Genomic DNA, 23,598 nt, shown 5'->3' with positions numbered 1-23,598 from the left:
GCTTCTCATTGCGGTGGCTTCTCATGTTGCGGAGCACGGGCTCTAGGCGTGTGGGCTTCAGTAGTTGTGGCTTGCGGGCTCTAGAGCGCAGGCTCAGTAGTTGTGACGCACGGGCTTTGTTGCTCCACGGCATGTGCACTAGGGATTGAACCCGTGTCCCCTGCATTGGCAGACGGATTCTTAACCACCGCACCACCAGGGAAGTCTCACAGTGGAATCTTCTACCTCCCCCCTCAACTCACATTTACCAAGCCTCACTGTGGACCCGGCTACAACGGCTCCTACAGGGATGGCAGCCACCATGCAAGGACATCACCCCAGGTCCTGGAGCCTTCCCACCTTCCAAGAGAAACCTGCTTGTGGCCCTGTCCCAGGCCAGCTGCTGTGACAAATGCTTCTTTCAGGTCTGGGACACACCACTTTGTTTTCTGTTCACTTTATTTACCTAAACTCTTCAGGTTTGTTTGTTTTTGATGGATGTACTGGGATGGTATATGTACATAATAAATATATGGATGTGAAGCAGGCAAGAGGAAGGGGAGAAAAATCGAGTAAAGCATGCTTGGACCAATCTTATGGGGGTGATGAAAATGTTCTAAAATTGATTTAGAGTCATAGTTGCACCATTTGGTAAATTTACTAAAAATCACTGAATTGTTCACTTGAAATGGGTGGACGATATGATATACAAAATATATGTCAATAAAGCTGTTTCTTAAAAGACAAACGCCTGGATCTCTTTGGATTCTTCTGAGAGGATTTCACGGAGTGAAAGCTCTGTGCAGAGCTGGGACGAATGAAAAAGATCCAGGACGGCGTGGCCAACAAGAACGCTGACTGTACTCATGCTGTGTGGGTTCAAATCCTGGCTCCAGCAAGTTCTTATCCTTTTGGTGCCTTAGCCTCTTTTGTCTATAAAAAGTGGGTTTCATAACACCCAGCTCCTTGGATAGTTGTAATAATTAAAGGAGGCACTAAAACATCTGTCACAGCGCTTAGCTAATAGCATACCTAGTCACTGTTATTATTCCTATGACTGTCCTTTAGGAGCCACCCCTGAGAACAAGGTTCTGCCCAGAGCCGGGGCCGCCAAGCTCTGAGTTGCTGGAACTGAAGCTGCAGGAGGAAAGGTGGGGGAGCTGCAGGAAAGCGGTCCAGGGAAACTGCAGGCTACCAGCACCACGATGTCACCTACCAAGCTTCACTTTCTTCCTTCTCTCATCAAGTTTCTGGGTCCTCTCTGCTGCCTGCTTCTTGGCTTTCCTGACCTTGTCATATGCAGCCTGGCAGAAGAAAGGAACACAGAGGAGCAGTCAGCCAGGGAACACACACAGAGCCCAGCCACCTCCCCAGCCCTGCCGCTAGCCCTAGAGCCATCAGGAGGCAGTCTGGTGACAGGGTCTCCAGGCTAGGACAGCAAGGACTGTGATGCATGGCCAAGTATAGAGGATGAAGCACACAGTGGTCTATAAATGTGGAGTAATTTAGATAGAGAAGGATGAGCTTACCCTGGCGGCAGCATCGGTCAGTACCTCCAAGGCCTGAGAAAGCTGATGGAAGAGTTCAGCTAAACATAGGGATCAAAAAAGAGAGAGGAGAAAAGTAAAGTTAGACTTGATGATGGTGTACTCCCTCCAGAGAGCACCTCAAAGAAGCCACAGGCTGCTAGAAAAGCAGACATCAGCAGATGATGGACTAGCAAGGAAGGGTGAGTGCATCAGCAATCGACCAGATGCTCCTAACATGCGAAGTGCAGCCTTGGGGCCCAGCGCCCAGAGCCAGGCTGTGTGCGTTGGCCTCCCACGGCACTCACACCACACCCAGGTGGGTTGGCCTCCTTCTCCCCATGCCTAGGAGAGGCTCACCTGCTCTGGGATTATCCGGATTTTTGTCTGGGTGGCAGGAGAGGGCCTTCTGCCTATATGCCTTCTTTATCTGGAAGAGTCAAGATTTGGTTATTTACTCTCTCACCCCAGGACGGAAAGGAAAACATTGTTAAAGTGATAAGGGAAATCCAGGGAGTGCTCTCCATCGCTAAAAGAAAGGCTGCCACACTGAAACCGTCACCTCACAACCACAGAGGAGACCTGCAGTGGGGGCAAAGGCCGTGGAGGGAGCTGACCACTGCCCTGCAGCAGAGGGGCTGGGCCTGCTTCCGCTGAGCACCCAGTCTTACCACTGTGGATGTCAGAGGGCTCCTGGCGGGGGGCAGATATCCCTATAGCCACCCGGAAACAGGCACTCTCACACACTCATGGTGTAATGTAATGTAAACCAGGGCAACCTTTTGCCCTGGAGGGAAATATAGCCATCAAAATTTAAAATGTGGTCGGTCTCGGCTCCTCGTCATGTCCTACGGTCCCTTAGATATGTACTGGAACCCGGGGGCCTCGGGGACCCCGCTCCAGGACTTCAACAGCATCATCCAGACGTGCAGCGGCAACATCCAGCGGATCAGCGAAGCCAGAGAAATAACTTGTACATGCTGCTAAGGACTAAGTTGTTCAGTTTCTACGTAGGAGAAGAGTCACTCAGCAATCACCTGGAAGATTTTGCTTAATTATTGTTTCTTAACAGACTTAGAGGCTATTAACACATCTATGTTTTTGTAAGCTGCTCAGATAAAGAATTTGATGAGCCAACTAAGAACTAAGCAAGATTCAAGCAAGCTACAGGAAAATCTGCAACAGTTACAGCACTCTACAAATCAGCTTGCCAAGGAAACAAATGAATTACTGAAGGAATTAGGGTCCTTGCCCCTTCCTTTATCTACTTCAGAACAGCGCCAGCAGAAACTTCAGAAGGAACGTCTCATGAATGACTTCTCTGCAGCCTTAAACAATTTCCAGGCTGTGCAGAGAAGGGTATCTGAAAAGGAAAAGGAGAGTATTGCCAGAGCAAGAGCTGGATCTCGTCTTTCTGTGGAGGAGAGGCAAAGAGAGGAGCAACTCGTCTCATGTGACAGCCATGAGGAGTGGAACCAGATGCAGAGCCAGGAGGATGAGGTGGCCATCACTGAACAGGATTTGGAACTTATTAAAGAGAGGGAAACGGCAATTCAGCAGCTGGAGGCTGATATTTTGGATGTCAATCAGATATTTAAAGATTTGGCAATGATGATCCATGACCAAGGTGATCTCATTGACAGCATAGAAGCCAATGTGGAAAGCTCAGAGGTGCATGTAGAAAGAGCCACTGATCAGTTACAGCGAGCTGCTTACTATCAGAAAAAATCTCGCAAGAAGATCTGTATCCTGGTGCTTGTCCTGTCAGTGATTATTGTAATCTTGGGACTTATTTTGTGGCTAGTTAATAAATGAAGTGATTGCCTCCGAGCCTTCTCCTGCTGAGCTGTTTTCAAGGGCAAGTGCTTGCTGGAGTCTTGCCAGAACAAACTGATCACAAGAAGACAGAATACACCAGAATGTCCTGTAATAATTTAGTTAGAAACTAACTACTAACTAGTCCTTGGAATTCGTGACCTGTGGAGACAGTATTTATCAATTTATGTATACATTTTATTGATTTCTCAAATTAAGAATTAATTTATGTGGATTTTGCTTTCTCTTATATTTTGATTGCCCTTCATCCCAAGTGTTTACTGAAAATTACACTCTAGATATTCTTGTTTTGGTAGGTAACACTATAGTCTTGTAATATTGTCTTTCTATGTACATACAAGATTTACCTTTTTACTAGCAGAGAGATAGAATTACTTTCTGTCACCCAGCATACTGGAGTCTGTCAGAAACTGTGTAATAAGCCAGCAATTTTTATTATTTAATATTTGTTTGAATTTCTAAGAAGCCTGCCCCCTATATGCTTTGAAAGGTTTTGGCAATGTATTTAACTAGAGAATAAAAAATTGCACAGGTGATCCAGATTAAATGAGAAGTAACTATTTGAGCTGGTCAGCTGTTGGGGTGTGTGTTAATCTGGGTTTAAGTTTATTATCTGCTAGTGTCATCGACTGCAATTCATCCATATATACACTAAATGATCTTGTTCACTTTTTGAAGAGTTTAATTTAATTAACATTATGATTCTCTGTGGGGTTCCTCTCCCACCTGTCTGTATAGAAGGGGAGAATTAGACAAAGCGTTCTTCTGGAGAGCAAATAGGAATTGTTTGGAATGATTTAATCTTTTGTTGTTGTTGCTCAGTTGTGGTTCTGCATTCCTGGTAAATGATGAATGTTGCCATCAAAAGGCTGCCCCCTACCCTAATAAGGTTTGCTGGGCATTTGATGGCAGGAAGATTTTAAAAGCTAGACTGAAGTTGGTTTAATATTTAGTCCTGTGAACCTGGCGATAAAGCAAAGGTTCTTTTTTGTAAATAATACTGGCTTGGAATAGTGATGTTAGACTTATCCTAATTTATGAACAAGAGATTAATCTCTCCATGCATAGTTTTAGACAAAACTGTTTCAATAAAAGATTGCTGTCTTGTAACATAAAAAAAAAAAATTTTAAATGTACTTTCCCTTTGACTTACTCTGGAATTTGGACTCGTAGAAGCATGCCAAAATAAATATGCAAGGATGTCCACTAAAACATAGTTTATATTAGTCCCTAAGTGGAGCCAACCAAAATCTCCAACAACGGAGACCCATTAAAAAAATTACCATAGACTGAAGTCTGTATGTGCTTTCTAGAAAGATCTTCAAGTCCTCATAACAAGAAAAAAAAATCATAACAATGTATGGTAACAAATAGCAAAGCATTATGTTGTACAAAATGTGCCAATTATACCTCAACTTAAGAAAAAGAAAGAAATATCTTCAAGGTATGGTGCATGAAAAAAACAAGGCTTAGTATATACAATGATCATTTTGGGGTTGAAAATAAGAAAATAAAAGAAATGTAAATAGTTAGAGACACTCGGGCATGTGCACAGCCCTTGTTTTCTCTTCTTTCCTCAAAGCAATCATAAACTTGTGGTTTCCTTTGGAAAGAAGCTGAAAGTGGAGGGGAAGGAAACATTTACTTCTCATTTTATACTTTTCTGTAGTTCAAATTTTCAAACCTTAAACATGTCTTACTTATTATCTTTTTTATTGATAACAGGGGTTATCCTGGTGGCAAGGCTATGGTCCTTTTTTAGTTTTTATCTTTGCACCTCTCTGTATTAAAAAGAAAATGTTTTATTTCTTATATTAGTAAAAATTAGCAAAAATAAGCAAACATAGCCACCAAGATTCTCTTTTATATATTCCACACACATAAGGGAAGGCAGAGCACAAAATCCCAGAAGCTACCCTCTGCTTCCTGAGGCCTTGCTCTCAGTTCTGCCTGCACACCTTACCTACTGCTCAAACCTCCTGGGAGGAGGAGCCTCTAGACCAGAACCTCTACCAGTAGCTAAGAAGACTGGCTTCCCAGGCTTCCCAGAGGGAACCAATAAACACTTCTATCCAAAGTGTGCTAAATAAGGGGCTTCGGAGGCAAGCAGCCAGCACCCCCAGGGGAGGGCCTGCGGGCAGGTGCCTAACTCTACTCCCACCTCCAGAGCTAAGGAGGGCCAGGAGCCACCTAGCCCAGGGCCTCTGGGGTGTGCTGCCACCTGCTGGGCCACGCCTAGAAACACACCTTCACCTGGCAGGGCAACCAAGCCCATCTAGCTCTCCTGGCTGAGCCTGAGGAAGCAGGAACCACTCCCAGGACAGGCTTTGAGCAGAGAGGGTGTAGATGTGCTTCCCTGCTCCCCAACCTTCCCAACTGCCCGCCTATGTTCACCTCCCACCCCAACTGAGGTCTTCACCATTAAAAAGAAATGCCAACAATAACAAAATCTAGCTTTTTTCACTATTAAGAAATAATAATAAGGGAAGGGGAGGTGATAGTTTTATATATAGTCTCACACTTGGAATGTCATCTTTACTCTTTTTTTTTTTTTTTTTTTTGCGGTACGCGGGCCTCACTGTTGTGGCCTCTCCCGTTGCGGAGCACAGGCTCCGGACGCACAGGCTCAGCGGCCATGGCTCACGGGCCCAGCCGCTCCGCGGCATGCGGGATCTTCCCGGACCAGGGCACAAACCCATGGTCCCCTGCATCGGCAGGCAGACTCTCAACCACTGTGCCACCAGGGAAGCCCCATCTTTACTCTTTAGGCACCTTATCATTCATCTTTTCTCCCTTTTACTCTTTCTTTTCCTTTCTCCATTATGCCCAGGGCCTTATTTCTTTTTATTTTAAACCAAGCCTTTATTGTATATTCTTTATATTTAAGGGTCCTTTATTTGTTTTTTCAAGAAGTAAAACAATACAAAAAATATACAAAGAGAGAGCTAAAAAGCTAATGTTCTTTCCCCATTTCCCCAGCCCTCTCTCCAAGGTTCCAGTGTTAACTGGATGGTGGGTGTCCTTCTAAACCTTCCCCCTTGATCATTCCAACAAATGATCTGGGGTCTTTGGGGTCTTGTTTCTGCCTCTCCACCCCCACCTCTCTCTCTCTGATCCCAGGCCCTTTCTCTGAACTGGTTGAGAGGAAGAGGAAGGGAGAAGAGGGTGTATATTGCCTCAATTTGTAACACCGCCCTCGGAATGAGCTTCCTCAGGACCAGGATTAGCAGGCGTGCACTACTGATACTGGAGGATTTTGTGGGAGATGGTTTCTTTTATATCATGGGGCTCTTATTAAAGAGTTACATGTTCTTTTTTGTAAATCTAAGAGGGACAGTAAAAGGGAGAGAGGAGCTAAGAAGGAATAGCACGAAAGAAAAATAAAAGAAGCATGGGGGTGCGGGGTAGTAGTACATTCTTCATTTTCTTTTCTTTTTTTAAAGAATACTTTACAGATTTTTATTCTAAAGGAATGATATTAAATATTGTTTTGTGTTTTTTTGTTGTTGTTGTTGTATGCAGGCCTCTCACTGTTGTGGCCTCTCCCGTTGCGGAACACAGGCTCCGGACACGCAGGCTCAGCAGCCATGATGGCTCACAGGCCCAGCCGCTCCGTGGCACGTGGGATCTTCCCGGACCGGGGCACGAACCCATGGTCCCCTGCATCGGCAGGCGGACTCTCAACCACTGCGCCACCAGGGAAGCCCTTGTTTTGTGTTTTATAATTCATTTTATATGTTCTATATCAGAAGATTGGTTTTTTTTTCACTTAAACAGGAAAACAAAACTGTTCAAACAAAAAACTAATTATATAATAATGGGAAATACTCTACATATATTAATTTGCTTCCTTATCAATTCTCTTTCCAGAATGTGTTCCTTTGACATATGTCTTTAACTGTCTCAACAAACTTTATGTGAAGCAATAGTACAACTGGACCTAGGTCACCTCACTCCCTGTCTGGGTGGACCCCCATCTTACCCCCACCCCTCCAGCCTCCCACACTCCCCACATCTACAACCAAAAACAACTGCCCCAATCAACTTGATGTATCCTGGACCCCTATTCCCTCAAGGCCTGACTGGGCCTCCATTTCCAAATCACCCTTTAAAGGTGTAAGGGGTTGAACATTCTGTGTTTCAAGAACCTATTGGAAAAATTTACCAGTCTCATGAGTAGGGGGAGAGGTGAGGCCAGAAAGTCAAGGTCAGGCTGGTATTCATTTTTAGAGAGGAATGTCTAAGGGTAGGAGGGGAGCTCTCCTACAGCCCTTCAGTACAGCACTGAATCTACCCTACCTCCCAGGTCCACTCATGGAGCAGCTAGGATATGGAGGGGCTGAGCTGAAGCTGGGGATACAGAGGAAAATCAGGAATTTCCCTGACACTGAAGAAGAAGGACACTGCTTAGCAAGGAAGATGGCTATGAAAACAATGAATTACACTGAGGTTGTAAGATGCCTGTAAGAGAGGGCCCTAAGAATGGAAACAAAGAGAAAAGAATGGCTAATTTTAGCCCTGAGGGCCTCACAGAGGAGGCAATATCTGAGCTGGATCTGAAAGGTGAGTAACAGTTCTCCAAGCAGGGCCAGAAAGGGTATTCAAGACAGAGGATGTGGAACAGCCCAACTTCTCTTCAAGCCCCAGACAAGCTTAGAGAAGAAATATGTTTTCCTTTACTGAGGAATAAGTACTGAGAACAGAAAAAGACATGAAAAAGGAGAGACATGGTTGCAATAAAACATGGGAATAAAAATAATGTTTTTGTCAAAGAATATTTTGGTTAATTAAAAAAAAATTCAACCAAAGAAAAGTAATAGAAGAAAACCAGGAAAAGAATAAATTCATACCAACAAGTTTTAACACACAAACTTGGGGTGAAGAAATGCTAGGGAATGAGAGCATACATGTAGGCAAAGAAATGCAAACTGGGCTGAGAAGAGGAGAAAAAGATTAAAGTTAACTCAGGTATGATACTGAAAGTACAAGAAAGTTAATGTGATTCATAAGGTATGTGTAATTCATCAAACAGAGAGTAGAACAATTAGAAGGGAAAGCCCCACAGTGCATATGAGCAGGGCGAGATGTGGAGAGCCTTCTGAGTTCAAAAGTAATGAACCAGGATGAATGACTGAGGAGGCATTTGGGGTCTCCAAGCCCAAAGAACTTGAACCTCAAAGTTCTCTGTGACCTAATCAAAGTTTATTGTAAAGCACAAAGGCAAGATTAATGGAACATATAAGCATGGCCAAGAAACAAATAGTAATAAATGTAAAAATTCAATGTATAGTAAAAAGTATTACTAAAATCCAATACACTGAGTGAAAAAAAAAAGGTTTTAGCTCTTCATCTCAAACCATATACCAAAATAATTCCAGATAGATAAAAAAACTAAATACAAAAAAAGAAACTAAAAGAACCTAAAGAAAGAAAATGATGGTAAAGAAAGAAAATGATGGGACTTTTAATCTGCTTTTAGGATGGGGAAGAAATTCCTAAGCATTAAAACAAGGGAAGGAATCACACACGCATGCACACACACATGCATACTTATACAAAATGAATGGATTTACAAATGAAAAAATTTTAATTTCTCTAAGTAAAAAATCATAGACAAAATTAAAAGATGAGGGATATGATAACAGAGAGAAGTATGTGCATGAAATATGACACACAACACAGTCTTCACTATGCAAAGAAATCATGCAGAAAAAGACAAGCAAGAAAAAGACAAACTACAAGAAAACAGAAAGAACATGAAGAAACAATTCATAGAATATAAATGGTTAATAACAAGAAAAATGTGCACAGCAAAGGAAACAATAAACAAAATGAAAAGAAAACCCTCAGAATGGGAGAAAATATTTGCAAATGAAGCAACTGACAAGGGATTAATCTCCAAAATACACAAACAGCTCATGCAGCTCAATATCAAAAAAACAAATGGCCCAATGAAAAAACAGGCAGAAGACCTAAATAGACATTTCTCCAAAGAAGACATACAGATAGCCAAAAAACACATGAAAAAATGCTCAGCATCACTAGTTATTAGAGAAATGCAAATCAAAACTACAATGAGGTATCACCTCACATTGGTCAAAATGGCCATCATAAAAAAATCTACAAACAATAAATGCTGGAGAGGGTGTGGAGAAAAGGGAACCCTCCTACACTGTTGGTGAGAATGTAAATTGGTACAACCACTATGGAGAACAATATGGAGGCTCCTTAAAAAACTAAAAATAGAGCTACCATATGACCCAGCAATCCCACTCCTAGGCATATATCCAGAGAAAACCATAATTCGAAAGGATGCATGCACCCCAATGTTCATTGCAGCACTATTTACAATAGCCAGGACACACAAACAACCTAAATGTGCATCGACAGAGGAACGGCTAAAGAACATGTGGTACATATACACAATGGAATATTACTCAGCCATAAAAGGAATGAAATAGTGCCATTTGCAGAGATGTGGATGGACCTAGAGATTGTTGTATATACTGAAGTAAGTCAGAAAGAGAAAAACAAATATCGTATAATATCACTTGTATGTGGAATCTAGAAAAATGGTAGAGATTAATTTATTTGCAAAGCAGAAATAGAGTCACAGATGTAGGGAATAAACTTATGGTCACCAAGTGGGGAAAGGAAGGGTGGGATAAATTGGGAGATTGAGACTGACATATATACACTACTATGTATAAAACAAATAACTAGTGAGAACCTACTGTGTAGCACAGGGAACTCTACTCAGTGCTCTGTGGTGACCTAAATGGGAAGGAAATCTAAAAGAGAGTGGATATATGTATATGTACGACTGATTAGCTTTGCTGTTCAGCAAGAAACTAACACAACATTGTAAAGCAACTATACTCCAATAAAAATTAATTAAGAAGAAAAACATGAGGGATTTCCCTGGTGGCGCAGTGGTTAAGAATCTGCCTGCCGGGCTTCCCTGGTGGCGCAGTGGTTGAGAGTCTGCCTGCTGATGCAGGGGACACGGGTTCGTGCCCCGGTCTGGGAGGATCCCGCATGCCGTGGAGCGGCTGGGCCTGTGAGCCATGGCCGCTGGGCCTGTGCGTCTGGAGCCTGTGCTCTGAGGCGGGAGAGGCCACAACAGTGAGAGGCCCGGGTATCACAAAAAAAAAAAAAAAAAAAGACAGAGTGGCTGGGACTTTCCAGGTGGTCCAGTGGTAAAGAATCTGCCTTACAATGCAGGGGACGCAGGTTCAATCCCTGGTCAGGGAACTAAGATCTCACATGTTGCCGGGCAACTAAGCCCGAGTGCCACAACTACTGAGCTTACGCGCCTCAACCAAAGCCTGCGTGCCACACACTACAGAGCCCACACTCTCTGGAACCGCATGCCACAACTACAGAGCCCACCTGCCCTGGAGCCTGCACGCCACAACTAAAGAGAAAATCCACATGCCACAACTACAGAGAAGCCCACGCACCACAACAAAAAGGCTGCACGCTGCAACGAAAGATCCCCCATGCCTCAATGAAGATCCTGCATGCCACAACTAAGATCCGATGCAGCCAAAAACAAACAAACAAACCCCAAGACCCCTCTATATGCTGTCTACAAGAGACTCACTTCAAGGGCTTCCCTGGTGGTGCAGTGGTTGGGAGTCCGCCTGCCGATGCAGGGGATGCAGGTTCATGCCCTGGTCCGGGAGGATCCCACATGCTGCGGAGCGGCTGGGCCTGTGAGCCATGGCCGCTGAGCCTGCGCGTCCGGAGCCTGTACTCCGCAGCAGGAGAGGCCACAACGGTGAGAGGCCTGCGTACCGCAAAAAAAAAAAAAGAGACTCACTTCAGACGTAAGGACACACACAGACTGAAAGTGAAGGGATGGAAAAAGATATTTCATGCAAATGAAAACCAAAAAAAGCTGGGGCAGCTATACTTATATCAGACAAAATAGGCTTTAAGACAAAGACTGTAATAAGAGACAAAGAAGGTCATTACATAATGATAAAGGAGTCAACCCATCAAGAGGATATAACATTTGTAAATATTTATGCACGCAACACAGTAGCACCGAAATATATAAAGCAAATATTAACAGACCTAAAGGGAAGCATAGACAGCAATACAATGATAGTAGAGGATTTTAATACCCCTCTTTTGTCAATGGATAGATCATCCAGACAGCATATCAATAAGGAAACACTGGCCTTAAATAACAATTAGTTCAGATGGACTTAACAGACATATATATAACACTCCACCTAAAAGCAACAGAATAGGGGCTTCCCCGGTGGCATAGTGGTTAAGAATCCACCTGTCAATGCAGGGGACACAGGATTGAACCCTGGTCCAGGAAGATCCCACATGCCACGGAGCAAATAAGCCCATGCGCCACAACTACTGAGCCTGCACTCTAGAGCGCGTGAGCCAAAACTACTGAGCCTGCATGCTACAACTACTGAAACCTGCATGCCTAGAGCCCGTGCTGTGCAACAAGAGAAGTCACTGCAATGAGAAGCCCACGCACCGCAACAGAGTAGCCCCAACTCGCCGCAACTAGAGGAAGCCTGCACACAGCAACAAAGACCCAATGCAGTCAAAAATAAATAAATAAAATAAATAAATTAAAAGAAAAAAAAAAAGCAACAGAATACACATTCTTCTTAAGCACACATGGAACATTCTTCAGGACAGATCATATATTAGGCCACAAAACAAGTCAATAAATTTAAGAAGACTGAAATCATACTGAGCATCTTTTCTGACCACAATGGCATGAAACTAGAAATCAATTACAAGAAGGGAACTGGAAAATTCAAATATGTGGAGATTAAACAACATGCTACCAAACAACCAATGATTCAAAGAAAGATCAATGAAAGCAAGATCTTTTTTTTTTGAAAAGATAAGACAGATGAACTTTTAGCTAGACTCCCCAAGAAAAAAGAGAGGACTCAAATAAATAAAATCAGAAATGAAAGATGAGCCATTATAATTGATATCATAGAAATACAAAGGATCATGAGACTACTCTGAACAATTATATGCCAAAAAATTGGACAACCTAGAAGAAATGGATAAATTCACAGAAACATACAACCTACCAAGACTGAATAATGAAGAAACATAAAATCTGAACAGACCAATTGCCAGTAAGGAGGTTGAATCAGTAAATAAAAATCTCCTAATAAACAAAAGTTCAGGACCAGACAGCTTCACTGGTGAATTCTACCAAACATTTAAAGAAGAATTAGGGACTTCCCTGGTGACGCAGTGGTTAAGAATCCGCCTGCCAATGCAGGGGACATGGATTCAATCTCTGGTCCAGGAAGATGCCACATGCCGCAGAGCAGCTAAGCCCGTGCACCACAACTACTGAGCCTGCACTCTAGAGCCCGCGAGCCACAACTACTGAGCCCGTATGCCACAACTACGGAAGCCTGTGTGCCTAGAGCCCATGTTCCACAAGAGAAGCTACCTCAATGAGAAGCCCGCACACTGCAATGAAGAGTAGCCCCCACTCACCACAACTAAAGAAAGCCCGCGCACAGCAATGAAGACCGAACACAGCCTAAAATTTAAAAAAAAATTGTTTAAATAAATTTTTAAAAGTTAAAAAAAAAATAAAGAAGAATTAATACTAATCCTTCTCACTCTTGCAAAGAATAGAAGAGGAGGACACATTTCCAAACTATCTTTGCAAGGCCAGCATTATTGCCCTGATACCAAAACCAGACAAGGATGCCACAAGAAAAGAAAATTATAGGCCAACACCCATGATGAACACTGATGCAAAAATTGTCAACAAAATATTAGCAAACAGAACTAAACAATAATATGTACATTAAAGGATCATACATAATGATCAAGTGGGATTTATTCTAGGGATGCAAGGATAGTTCAACATCCACAAATCAATTAATGTGAAACACTATATTAACAAAATGAAAGATAAACATCTTATGATCATCTCAAGAGATGCAGAAAGGCATTTGACAAAATTCAACATCCATTTATAAAAACTCTCAACAAAGTGGGTATAGAGGGAATATACTTCAACTTAATAAAGGCCATATATGACAAGTCCACAGCTAATATCATGCTCCATGGTGAAAAGCTGAAAGCTTTGCCTCTAAGAATCAGGAACAAGACAAGGATGCCTACTCTACCCTCTTTCATTCACCGTAGTACTGGAAGTCCTAGCCAGAGCAATTAGGCAAGGAAAAGAAATAAAAGGCATCCAAATCAAAAAGGAAGAAGTAAAACTGTCATTATTTGCAGATGACATATTATATATATAGAAAACCCTAAAGAGTCCACCAAAAAAACTGTTAGAATAAAAGAATTCAGTAAAGTGGCAGGATACAAAATCAATACACAAAAGTCTCTTGCATTTCTAGGCACTAACAATGGATGATCAGAAAGAGAAATTAAGAAAACAATCCCATTTACAATTTCATCAAAAAGAATAAAATACCTAAAAATAAATTTAGCCAAGGAGGTGAAAGATCTGTACACTGAAAACAAAAAGACGACGATTAAAGAAGTTGAAGAAGACCAAATAAGAGGAAAGATATTCCATGCTCATGGTGTGGAAGAATTAATATTGTTTAAATGTCTTTACTACCCAAAGCAATCTATGGATTCAGTGCAATCCCTATCAAAATTCCAATGGCATTTTCACAGGAAAAAAAAAAAAATCCTAAAATTTGTATGGACCCACAAAAGACCCCAAAAAGGCAAAGCAATCTTGAGAAAGAAGAACAAAGCTAGAGGCATCACATGTCCTGATTTCAAACTATTTACAAAGTTACAGTAATCAAAACTGTATGGTATTGGCATAGAAACAGACACCTTGATCAATGGAACAGAACAGCCCACAAATAAACCCACATATACAGTCAATTAATTTACAACAAAGGAGCCAAGACTATGTAATGGGGAAAGGACAAAGAAGCCAAGAATATGCAATGGGAAAAGAACAGTCTCTTCAATAAATGGTGTTGCGGGGAGGGGAGGGATAAATTAGGAGCTTGGGATTAACATACACACACTGCTGTATATAAAACAGATAACCAACAAGAAACTACTGTATAGCACAGGGAACTCTACTCAGTATTCTGTAATAACCTACATGGGTAAAGAATCTGAAAAAGAATGAATATATGTATATGTATAACTGAATCACTCTGCTGTACACCTGAAACTAACACAACATTGTAAATCAGCTATACTCCAATAAAAAAATTTTCCCCAATAAAATTTTAAAAAATAAAAAATGGTGTTGGGGAAATTGCATTCCCCATTTTGCATTTTGCCACATGCAAAAGAATGAAACTGGATTGCTATCTTACCCATACACAAAAATTAACTCAAAATGGATTAAAGACTTGAATGTAAGACCTGAAATTATAAAACTCCAAAAAGAAAACATAGGGAGTAAGCTCCTTAACATTGGTCCTGGCAATGATTTTTTTTTTTTGGATTTGAGAGCAAAAGCAACAAATGCAAAAAATAAACAAGTGGGACTACATCAAACTAAAAAGCTTCTGCACAGCAAAGGAAACCATCAACAAAATGAAAAGGCAACTATGGAATGGGAGTAAATATTTGCAAATCATATATCTGATAAGGGGTTAATATCCAAAATATATAAAGAACTCATACAATTCAATAGCAAACAAACAAACAAAAAACCCCAAAAACAACCTACAAACAAACAACAAAAAACCCAATCTGATTAATAAATGGGCAGAGGTTCTGAACAGACATTTTTCCAAAGAAGATATACAGATGGCCAACAGGTACATGAAAAGGTGCTCAACATCACTATCCATCAGGCAAATGCAAATCAAAATCACAACAAGATACTACCTTACCAAAAAGACAAGAATAAGTGTTGGTAAGGATGTGGAGAACAGGGAACTCACGTGCACTATTAGTGCAGCCACTATGAAAAACTGTATACAGATTCCTCAAAAAATTAAAAATAGAACTACTGGGAATTCCCTGACAGTCCAGTGGTTAGAACTCTGAACCTTCACTGCCAAAGGCCTGGATGGATCCCTGGTCATGGAACTAAGATCCCACAAGCCGCACGGCATGGCCTAAATAAATAAATAAATATTTTAAAATAAAAAACAGAACTACCAAATGATCCAGCAATTCCACTTCTGGGTATTTATCCAAAAGAAATGAAAACACTAACTTGAAAATATAATGCACCCCCATGTTCAATGCAGCATTATTTACAGTAGCCAAGACATGGAAACAACCTAAGTGTCTACTGATGGGTGAATGGATAAAGAAGATGTGAGATTATACATATACATACACACACACACACACATACACACACAGATAGATAGATAGATATACTCATTCAGCCATAAAAAAGGAAATCTTTCCCTTAGACAATATGGATGGACCTTGAGGGCATTATGCTGAGTGAAATGAGTCAGAGAAAGACAAATATCTTATGATCTTATTTACATGTGGAATCTAAAAAACAAACAAACAAGAAACAACTCATAGATACAGAGAACAGATTGGTGGTTGCTAGAGGCAGGCAGTTGGGGGAGGGTGGGGGGAGCAAAATGTCAAAATGTACAGACTCCCAGTTATAAAATAAATAAGCCATAGGGATGTAATGTACAGCATGGCAACTACACTTAATACTGTACTGTTTATTTGAAAGTTACTAAGAGAGTAGATCTTAAAAGTTCTTATCACAAGAAAAAACAAATTTTAACTATGTACAGTGATGGGTGTAATTTACTTAGACTTATTATGCTCATCATTTCACAATATATACATCAAACATATCGAATCATTATGTTGTATACCTGAAACTAATATGTTATATGTCAATTATATCTAGAAAAACAGGGGACTTCCCTGGTGGCGCAGTGGTTAAGAATCCGCCTGCCAATGCAGGGGACATGGGTTCGAGTCCTGGTCCGGGAAGATCCCACATGCCGTGGAGCAACTAAGCTCGTGTGCCACAACTACTGAAGCCCCAGCACCTAGAGCCCGTGCTCTGCAACAAGAGGTGCCACAGAAATGAGGAGCCCGTACACCACAACGAAGAGTAGCCCCCGCTTGCACCAACTAAAGAAAGCCTGTGTGCAGCAACAAAGACCCAACACAGCCAAAAATAAATAATAAATTTATTTTTAAAAATAAAAAAACAAAAAGCAAAAAACCAGGGATGTTGAGCTTCTTTCAACTATTCTAAGCTAGGAAGTAGCATGGTTCACGGAAAGAAAGAAGGCTCTGGAGTCTAACATGTGTTTTCAAATTTTGAATCTTCCACATACTACTAGCGTGACCTTGGGCAAATTACTGGATCTCACTCAGCCTTAGGTTCTTCAACTACGAAGTGTGGGAAGTATCCCATACACATAGGGCTGTTGTGAGGATTAAAGAAAATAACCCATGTGAAGTACCTAACAAAAACCAGGCACTCAATATAAGGTCCAAACCTCTTGTTTATCCACTCCTGAGAGGGAGGTAAATTGTGACACCAGCCCAGGACAATGCCAACCTAACAGGAACTCCAGGGATGGACATGGGTCCACAATGGGCCCAGGTGAGTCCAGTATGAATTCTTGAGGTGTACAACAAGGCTGGTTTCAGGTCTGCTGGGGGCAGTTCTAAAATTCTATCCTTGGTTAGCCCCCAGGGGCTCTGAACTACTCTCATTCAAAGTGTAGGGGGTACGGGTAAGTAGCCTGAGATCTTCCAGAGTGGCCATGAACCAAAACCCACCTGGCCTAAGAATGCTGGCCAAGTGTGTCTGTCCTGATTAACTAGTTATTACTATGGTTAGCTGCTAAGCCTGCCCTGGGCAAAGCCCACTGCTAGGTTTTAGCCTCGAAGGCCAGTTCTGACTTTGAACCGGTTGGCCTGGAGTTTGGTGTTTTGTGTTACAAATAAGACTCCCAGCTTTGCCCAGCCCTCCTGGAGTGACTGGTGCCTGAAGAATTTCTCATCATGTAAACACAACTCTCCAGGCCTTTGAAAAGCTTCCATGTCGATATTGTTTATTACGAAATATTCTACCTTATTAGCTAGCAGCTCAAGAGGCTGGATTCAGGGCAAAAAGATGCAACAATATTTTTCTTAACTATGATAAGTTGGGAAGGAAGAGGAACTTTCAGAAGAACAAAGAAACAGTAGGATCCTACATGTAATGATGTGAGAGAAAGACAGGACCATCTAATCCCAGGCATTCGGGTTGGCAGCTCCTCTATGAAACTGAGTCTGCAAGTGCTGGGACACCTAGGCAAGGTTGAAGTAGCCACTGGAAGGTGCCAAAAGCTACTGAATTGTCTTAACACTTGCAGTTTTCCTTCCTTACCTATAGGTTTCTCCTAAATCCCCAGGTTTCCCTAGCACTTGGAAACATTCATTTGCATTTCCTGAGACTTCACAGAAAAGAGCTAGGTGACAGTTGAGGGGCCTCTCACCCAATGCCCCCTGCCCAGACCATGGTTTTTCAGAGGACCAGGCTGTCTCCAAGGCTCAGCCCCAGAATAACAGAGATCTCAGACGAACATAAGCTCCACGAGGACTTTAAACTCCAATTTGCAGAAGTGTGGTCTTCCTCCTGATGTCTTTCTAAAATATTACTCCCTTTCCCCATCCTAGGACACTACTTGAATTTAATGTCTTCCATATCTCAGGATCATCATTCAGAACAGAAACTACTGAACAGTACATGTTCAGATGCTACTGAGGGCAGAGTCAGGCTTTCCCTACGCTTCCTTAGGTGGTAATGATCTTAAATTCTATTCTTTTTATAGTTTCTCTATCTCCTCCCCAGTCAGCCTCTACTAGACTGTGCCAGATGCCAGCCTGTCTCTGGAAGTGCTTATTATCTGCTGTTTCTTTTCTGGAATGGTCTGGAAAAACAGATAAACTGGTTATGATTGTGCCTCAAATGAGGGCATACAGGTACAGGAAATTATGGGGGTTCTTATGAATAAAGGGAATGTGCTTTAGGGGGCAGGGAGTTTTGCCTATCCCCAGGGGCCAGAACTGTGCACTGGACAGCACCTGGTACTCAGTAGGCACACAGTAAATATCTATTGAATGAAAGGGGCACATGTCCATTTGTTCTCAACCAAACACAATTAGGAAGCCTCAACTATGTCAATTACTTCAGGCCTATTGAAGAGCAGAAGGAAGTGGGTGCTATCCCAACCCTAGGAGACCTTCCCACACTATTTCATAATTTCCCCTTCTACCTGCTAACACTTCCTTTTGAGAAACTAAGCCTGGAAAAGGGAAGAAATCACTACAGCAGACTGATAAGAGAACTGCAGTGGGAACTAAATGTTATCCCCCCAGAGCCCACATCACAGAGGGGAATAATGAGTCATGAATTAGCAGCCACCCACTCAGCCCTTCCCGGGGCTCCATAACTGATTTCGCCACTCACAGCAACCTGAGCCCAGAGCAGGGAAAGGAGCCTGGAGCTGGGTCTCCCGCCATCTCCACTGCTTGGCGCCAGGCACACAACAGGGCCTCTGACAATCCACCTGCCTTCAGTTTCACCTCTTATAAGGAATGAACTCCTGACTCACACAAAAAAGCCAAGCACTAAGGGGTCCAATAAATATAAAATAGCCATCATTAAACTTAAAAGAAAAGTGCCCTACATAGAAGAGATCATTATTTTTTAAAAGGCTGCTATCCTTTCTTATAATAAAACTTGGAGCCAAGTAAGCAGTACAACTAATTAAGCCCAGTTCTCAAAAGCCAGACTCGTAAGTCAGACTCAGATACAGAGGGCACACAGGGAGGTCACTCTATGTGACAACAGGTACTGAATGAACAAACCATGCCAGTGAATCAGCTAGGAAGCCATTACAGGCCCAGTTCCAGGAATGGGAACAGTCAGTAATCTAGGCCTGGACAGTAATTTCTCCCTAAGCCTGGGGGAGGCAGACAGTTCCCTAAGCCTGGGGGAGGCAGACAGTTCCCCAACCCTGTACTAGCCACAACACCAGAGGCTATGTGACTGCCTGATGTCATAGGCAGGAAGTAAACCACAGAGCTCTAGGCACTTACCTGGAAGTCCCCTCTGCCTAAAAGATTGGCCACTTTCATTCCTTACAGCCTGTGGTCCACACTGCAACAGCACTACATAGAAATTCCCAAATTCCTGCGGAAACCAGACTGCTCCAAAGGCTCTGAGCAAGCAGGGTGCCAGCCACCCCTCAGACCAGCACCCTTAGTTCAACATTCCCAAAATGTGGGCCTGCTGGTGGTAACGAGATGCTGGGGACACCCGGACCTCACACCAACATCTCTTGTAGTCTGCTAACCATGGCCCACAGTCCAGACTCAGGACAGTGACCTGTGCAGCCTGAACCAACTGAGACCATGCACAGGGCCTGGGCTGCTTCTCCCCATATGTTGCCCCTATGCACCCTAAAGGATCTGGATCCCCAGCCCATCCTGAGGTCACTCTTCTGGTCCTCGTACCCCTCGGGCTCTCACCTCTGGGTCCCCCTTTAGCACTCCCAGTATCCCTTCCTGGGCCTCAACCCCTTCCCTGCCCTCCTTCTCAGCCCACTTCCCCAAGCCAGCTATCCACCGGGGGCACAGTCTACAGCCCTCCTCCTCCTCCGATGCCCCCTTCTCTCAGGCCCCGCCTCTCCCTCCCACCCTTACCCTAAGCAGGCTTACATCATGCTCAGACTCCAAAATCCTCACCTGCATTCTTCTATCAGGTTGGAGATTCCCACCCCTCAGATCTGTCAGATACCCTGGGTCTGGCGGCCCCTCACCTCTCCCCACAGCCTGCTGTCACTCTTAACCCCTGGAGACCTGGGTCCCTACCCCCAAAGCCACTCTCCTCTGCCCAGGTGCAGAACTCTTTCTCTCTGGGCCCTGGTACTCCCTACATCTCATTCTTTTTTCCCCTTAACACACTGGTTTCCTTTATAAACAAATTATATTAGTAAAAACAAGTGAGTCAATTTAAAGAAAAATAATAATAACCAAATAACAGTATTCAGGAACAGCAAAAATAGGGAAAGCAGCTATGCAAATGGAGAATATTTTGAATTCTACCTTAGCTGAAATGAAAACTCCACTGTGGTAGTTTTAACACAAATTTTAACATACTTCCTCAAGTTGTCCGGGTCGGCTTAATACCCTTTGAGCTCACCCAGGTCGTTCAGCTTTACCCACAGAGTCAAATCTCTATCTGTGTCACAGATGGGAACACAAGGCTTTCTGGGGCCCGCAGACCCATATCTTGTTACCCTAATTGCTCCTGAGGTGTGAGTCATGGAAAACAGCTCTGAAATAGGAGTAGAAAATGCAGGTTTGGGCAGGCGTTCTGCGTTTACTAGCCACCTTATGCTGAGCAAATCAAACTCTGTCAGTGTCAGTCTTCTCATCTATAAATTGGAGCTAATAGTCCTTGCATACCTCACACTCTTGTTTTTTTTTTAATTAATTAATTTATTTTTGGCTGTGCTGGGTCTTCGTTGCTGCGCACAGGCTTTCTCTATTTGCGGCGAGCGGAGCCTACTCTTTGTTGTGGTGCGTGGGCTTCTCACTGCGGTGGCTGCTATTGCTGCGGAGCACGGGCTCTAGGTGTGTGGGCCTCAGTAGTTGCGGCACACAGGGTCAGCAGCTGTGGCTCACAGGCTCTAGAGCGCAGGCTCAGTAGTTGTGGCACATGGACTTAGCTGCTCCACAGCATGTGGGATCTTCCCGGACCAGGGCTGGAACCCGTGTCCCCTGCATTGGCAGGCGGATTCTTAACCACTGCGCCAGCAGGGAAGCCCCACACTCGTTTTTTTTTTTTTAAGTTACAGATTCTTTTTTTTTTTTTTTTGCGGTACGCGGGCCTCACATTGTTGTGGCCTCTCCCGTTGCGGAGCATAGGCTCCGGACGTGCAGGCTCAGCAGCCATGGTTCACGGGCCCAGCCGCTCCGCGGCATGTGGGATCTTCCCGGACCGGGGCACGAACCCGTGTCCCCTGCATCGGCAGGCGGACTCTCAACCACTGCGCCACCAGAGAAGCCCAAAAACTTATTCCTTTTAAATCTGTAAGAAACAATGTCAATGTATCACATTCTAGGGTATAACAGAAATAAGTGATTTAAATAAAGGTATTACGGCATCCCTGGTGGCAGCACAGTGGTTAAGAATCCTCCTGCTGGGCTTCGCTGGTGTCGCAGTGGTTGAGAGTCCGCCTGCCGACGCAGGGGACACGGGTTCGTGCCCCGGTCCGGGAAGATACCACATGCCGCGCAGCAACTAAGCCTATGCACCACAACTACTGAGCCTGCGCTCTAGAGCCCACAAGCCACAACTACTGAAGTCCGCGTGCCTAGAGCCTGTGCTCTGCAACAAGAGAAGCCACTGCAGTGAGAAGCCCACGCACCGCAACGAAGAGTAGCCCCCGCCGGCCACAACTAGAGAAAGCCCGCACAGCAACAGAGACGCAACGCAGCCAAAAATAAATAAGATAAATAAATAAAAATAAAGTTCCCTTTAAAAAATAAAGTTATTAGCTAGCAAACAGGTAAAACAGCCTTTTCCTTAAAGCAATAATAAAATATAAACTGAAAAGGTGAATATTAAGTTTCCATGGGAGTTTTCCTGGTAAATACATTTAAAACTTCAGTCTTCAAACAGTTGATTAAAATGCATTTTCAAACTTCACCAAGTAATACCTGCCAAGATACAGTGAGTTATGTACCCTTCAAAGGGCTTCAAATGAAAGGCAAGGCTGCTATAGACAGGAGAGAAATTCACATGTCAACTGCAGAGCAGTGGAAGGAATATTAAACTGGGGCTCCAGTCTGACCCAACACTCACTCACTGGGTGATCTCAGCAAGTTCCATAGCCTCTTTGGACCTCCATCCTCCTGTCTATAAAATGAAGAGAGTAAATGACCATGATGATCCCTTTTAACCCTGCTGTGATATATTCTTTTCTCTTCTCAAGGTCTTGCACAAAAACACCTCCTCAGGGGAAGTCTTCCATGATCCTGCCAATCATATGAATCTTGTCTTCCTCTTTATTCTGACAGCATTTTCCTTATATACTTTTATTCCACCTCTTTCACTCTACCTCAGAATTCATTCTTTACTATATTGTGTGAGCTGTCAGAAAGCAGAAGTGATGTCTTCTTCAGCTCTGAAGTCCCACCATGCCTACACAGTCCCTTGTCCATGGTGACATACTCCATTCATTTGTAGATTTGAACTGAACAGTGAACTCTGCTGATCCTCAATTTTGTTCTACCTGATGCCCCACCGCCTTTCTACCCTGACCACTGCCTTGGTCGAGAATCACTGGTGTAGTGTGAGGTGAATCAGCACTGGTCTATCAGGACTGGAATGAGTGAGAAGGTGTGAGGAGTGGAGGGTAAACTTAGACATGAGTTTGGGAGATGTGCATTGGACATTAGCACTTACAGTGTTAGGAAGGTGGAGCAACAATGATAACAGCATGAGGGAACTTGTAGTGAGTCTGTGCCAAGTGCCTTGCCAAGTGTTTTGCCTGGACTGAGCCTCATAACAAGGCCGGCGAAGAGGGACTGCCACCATTCCCATTTCGCAGACATGGAAGCCAAGGCACACAGAGGTTAAATATTTGCTCAAGGTCACAAACTAGGTAAGTCATGGAGCCAATATCCAGGCAGTCTGCCTCTAAAGTCCACTTTCTTAACTGTCACTGGTGATAAGTACAAAGATGATTATAAACGCACATTTAGAATTCCCAACATTGCTCAAGGCTCTGTATTATGATTTCCATCCATTCTCAACACACGGTAGATGTAACAAACAACGACTCTTGGCCTTACTTGTTAAGATTAGTTATAAAAGCTGTCATTTTCTACATGAGTTACACTCTCTAGGAAATCACCATCTGATTAGAAAGCATCACCTTCTAGAATTATCAACTTTGACCTCTGCATTTCAAAATGATGGACCACAAAAGCAAGAGACAGAGAGGCTGGAAACAGACACGATGGGGTGACCCTCCAGGAACTGCTCTCTTCACATTTGTATCCCTAGCACCAGGCTCTGCGACAGGCACACAGTAGGTAGGCACTTAAAAGTTTGTGGAATCGAATGGTGTTTGTGGGAAATGTTTCTACCCTCCTCGAAAACACAGATGAAGAAAGAGAAAAACAAGAGAGGCAGGGAGAACACTGTAAAGTTTCATTTAATGAACTGTGGGACCTGCTGTGTGTGTGTGTGTGTGTGTGTGTGTGTGTGTGTGTGTGTGTGTGT

General features: G+C 43.2%; 1 protein-coding gene and 1 pseudogene across 1 annotated transcript in view; one reads left to right on the top strand and one right to left on the bottom strand.

Annotated features, from left to right (window-relative positions):
• Window positions 1–23,598, bottom strand: part of DNAJC17 (DnaJ heat shock protein family (Hsp40) member C17) — a 38,326-nt gene that overhangs the window by 8,501 nt on the left and 6,227 nt on the right. Inside the window, exons 2-4 of the mRNA XM_029237251.1 lie at window positions 1,866–1,935; window positions 1,509–1,567; window positions 1,196–1,283 (exon numbers count right to left, since the gene is read on the bottom strand). Of these exons, the coding sequence (XP_029093084.1) occupies window positions 1,196–1,283; window positions 1,509–1,567; window positions 1,866–1,935 (217 nt within the window). The remainder of the gene's footprint in view (window positions 1–1,195; window positions 1,284–1,508; window positions 1,568–1,865; window positions 1,936–23,598) is intronic.
• Window positions 1,877–3,549, top strand: LOC114903992 (annotated as a pseudogene).

Source organism: Monodon monoceros, unplaced genomic scaffold (assembly GCF_005190385.1).
Source record: "Monodon monoceros isolate NGI ecotype Baffin Bay Population unplaced genomic scaffold, NGI_Narwhal_1 Super_Scaffold_21, whole genome shotgun sequence".
Classification (NCBI taxonomy): Eukaryota; Metazoa; Chordata; class Mammalia; order Artiodactyla; family Monodontidae; genus Monodon; species Monodon monoceros.
This window is presented reverse-complemented; position numbering and strand designations above follow the sequence as displayed.